Genomic DNA, 3,616 nt, shown 5'->3' with positions numbered 1-3,616 from the left:
GCAGCAAAAGTTCATTTTGTATGAGTTGAATGTGATACCCAACGAATTCTTCATTGATGGTAAAAACTTGAATTTCTGTGAATAAAAAAATGAAGAAATGAAAAGGTGAATGCAATTAATGACCACTTTTTACATACTGTCGTCAATTCAAATATCAATTTAATCAAAGAAACTGGCATATTTTGGACATAACTCATAAAATTTTATTCACGATTGATAAAGTCTATCTATTTTTCAGACAAAAAAATGTACAAAATCTAAATCGTATGAATAGTCCATTCGATAAATGCCAAACAAACAAACGTTCATTTATCCATCGTAATTTTGAGGAACAGCGCCAGCTTCATCTCTATTGCCAACTTGCGACAGATGTTTCACAATATCAACCCAGTCATATCCTCTTGGTCGCTCTCCGCCACCAGCTGTTGCTTTGTCCCATTGACGACGTTTCTGTGCCTTGGTCAATTTTTCAGCTTTCGGTTTTGAAATGGATAGGCCGCCAATATCGGCATCGGAACTATCTGAATCATTTGAATCATCGCTTTCCGAGCTTTCATCTTCACTGACGTGTTGCGGTTGAGCCTCCATCATTTCCTCAATGCGATCCTTAAGGCACTCAAACAGTGTGTATGTCATCCCACAACCGATCCATTGTTCAGCTTCCGTCTTTAAAGCTTCCGTGATTTTTTCTTTCACTGGATCCACTCTGCAAACAATTCGGATATCGTTTATTAATTTCGAAAACCATTTCGTACGTCAATAAAAGACTAAGACTGCAGACACTTACAAGTGTTGATTGTAAAATACATTCATATTGATTTTCGGTCCTTCATTTGGATATTCATCGCCCCACACCAACTCCACGAGAAATGTGTGCTCATCATTCTCTGTTCCATACTGAAACCAATCAAAAAATTACATTCAATGGCTCAAGAACTCGTATTTTTGGCGACGGTGATAAGGTTAGCTATACTCACTTTGTATTGAAATGTTGTGGGATTGACTTGTTTGAACGCTTCGTCGCCTTCGTAAATCGAAATCAGCGCCTCGCGTTCATCATCTTGCATTTGTTTCAACTCCTCCGACATATCATAGTCTTTTTTATACAATTTTTCTGTGTCTAAAAGTGATAGGAAAGTTTTACCACTAGAAAGTGCACAAGAACAACAAATGTCTTGTAAATATTGAAACGTCAAATTGTCACGCATTCCGTTCGGAACGTTTTCGAAATTCGAAATGAGAAAATACCGAATTCGCTACATCAACTGTTGAAACACTTTGACACTTCGCCATTTCGCCCGAATGACTAATAAAGCACGCGCAAATTAGAAGAAATTGGAATTTAAATTTGAAATTCGAATAATTTTATACCAGAATCGGATGATGATGGTTTATGAATGATATTTTCTGGTTTGAGTTTGGTTTTTTGCTTGATCTGGAGCAAAATTTGAATTATTCTCAAGAGCTAACGCGAAGTACGATGAAATAAATTGAACAACTGATACATTATTGCACAATGTGTTGTAATAAATAGGATTTTTTCCACGCAAAATTTCAGTATTAGAAAATATTCGGGTAAAAAGAATTTCAATCACGAAATATTATTTAGAAATATTTTATTCATCATCAAAAATTGATCAAATTCACTTGACCGTTCGTTAATTAATTGGCTGGTATTTAGACAAAGTATCCAATTCGCCATCATTTAGAACGGTATTAAGTGCGAGCAGCGAATACTAGATAAATACATACAAATGATCGGTAGTAGTGGGCAGTGATTATTCATTGAGTGTTTGGGCTTCAGATAAATTGCATGCTCTAGTTCAAACTAGAGCATTTACATCGATATTTATTGAGTGAAAACGATTGCAAACAGTTGATCCAAAGTGAATGTTGATCATAACGGAAAAAAAAGTTTAAACAAGTTTAAATTAGAATTAAATCACAAAATATTGTCGCAATGACAACTGGAGACGACGAGAATCGTGAGCATGTCGATGCAGTGCACACAAGATTCCGCGAGAAATCGCCACAAAAGAATTTCTTTTGTTTTGCATGCTACGAAGAGTTTCCGGCTACCTCAACACTCGAAGTGTTTCAGCATTATGGAGAAAAGGAGCATTCCACATATCATTCCGATTGTTTGTACTGCCAAGGAAAAGTGTATCAGTATCGCGATGGCAACGAAAAATTGCAATATTTCCACAATTGCTGGCGATGGAAGCGAAAAATTGAAAAATAAACCAAATAACCGACAACAGCATAAGTCATCATCAATGCTCGAAGTCACCATTTAATGTCTCGCATTTCGTTCGTGTTCTGGTGAACAGCAATAATCAAACAAAAGACTGACACAACCATTTCCATTTAATATTTTCTCAAATTTAAGATGTACTTTTCGACATGCGTTGTTTATATTTGCTTATTCCATTCAATAAATTTACAAAAGAAAAACATGAAAAAAAAACCGTTTTGTTTTCCTTCCGTTTCTGCTAATATTGCACATTTGTTATGTCCAACCAAAAAAAAAACAGTGGTTGCTGTGTCTGAATTGATAATGTAAACACATAAACATTTAAAGTTTGTAGGTCAGTCACCGTGTTGCCTGCAGCGCATTATACATATGTACGCATTACGGCTCGTTCAGGTGGATGAAGTTGCTGTTGTGGCGAATTCTGTGTTTTGGCGCGAGCGGCGAATTCATCTGATGGTTGACAGCTCATCTTGTACCATCATCTGCGTTTCATATCTTCTTTTATGTTACTGTTGCAAATAGACGCGTGAATAACAAATATTTTCTAATCGATTAAAAATTTGCCCATGTTTGCACAATTTTCACACAAATTTATTGGTAAAACGTGAAAAACGGCACAGTTCATCTTTTTTTCTCGATCAGTTTAATTTTTGACGGCCGAAAAAATGTCAACAATTCCACGAAAAGTGTTCATTCAAGTCGATTCGACCGAGGAACAGGTAATGAGTCATTACTAATGACTTTGTGTACAACTTATTATTTTTTTTGTAGGTTATAATTTTGTTTACAGCTATTCGGTTTTGTTGGGGAGAATCAATGCAATTCGGTATTGATTTCAATTAATTTTCTGTTTGCAGGAAAATGTTAAAAATGCTCGAAAAACATTGAAAGTGCTTCAAAAGGAAGCAACGGATAAAGAAAACTTGATCGGACGCCCATCCACCGAAAAGACGCTGTTCAAAAAATCCAAATCGTAAGTGATGACAAGATGAAAAACATTTGTTTTTGAGACAGAATCAAATTTTTTTAATTTGGAAGAATTGATTTTTGAAAATTATTTTAATCTCAATTGAATTGTGATTTTAGTTTCAATGGTTTTGTTCAACGAATTTTTATTTGTTTTGATTCAAAAAACGATTTTTATTAAACAATTTGCAATTTTTTGTTAATCAATTGAAACATTTTTAATCGAATCATTGATTGACTGACATTCAATCTCAATATTTTTTCTGCAGTGAAACAGCCGTTCTCAGCTCAACACCAAGCAAAGAGCCCAGACGTCGCAAGTCAAGCCAAGATCCGGCTGAAAAGTTGCAAAATCGTGTCATCGAAGAGGACCTTACGACCGAAGGTGAGCCAAGT

At 35.4% G+C, this 3,616-nt stretch overlaps 1 protein-coding gene across 1 annotated transcript; it reads right to left on the bottom strand.

Annotated features, from left to right (window-relative positions):
• Positions 1-178: 178 nt before the first annotated feature.
• LOC129580090 (RWD domain-containing protein 4-like) lies at positions 179-1,194 on the bottom strand. Its single transcript, XM_055470282.1, has 3 exons — positions 978-1,194; positions 788-897; positions 179-706 (listed from the first exon to the last, which is right to left on the bottom strand). Exons 1-3 carry the CDS (start codon positions 1,086-1,088, stop codon positions 310-312), a joined length of 618 nt encoding a protein of 205 aa, XP_055326257.1. The 5' UTR covers positions 1,089-1,194; the 3' UTR covers positions 179-309.
• Between the last annotated feature and the right edge of the window lie 2,422 nt (positions 1,195-3,616).

The sequence above is a fragment of the Sitodiplosis mosellana genome, unplaced genomic scaffold (assembly GCF_009176505.1).
Source record: "Sitodiplosis mosellana isolate CC-2019 unplaced genomic scaffold, AAFC_SMos_1.0 Smas_scaffold_7030, whole genome shotgun sequence".
In the NCBI taxonomy this organism is placed as follows: Eukaryota; Metazoa; Arthropoda; class Insecta; order Diptera; family Cecidomyiidae; genus Sitodiplosis; species Sitodiplosis mosellana.
This window is presented reverse-complemented; position numbering and strand designations above follow the sequence as displayed.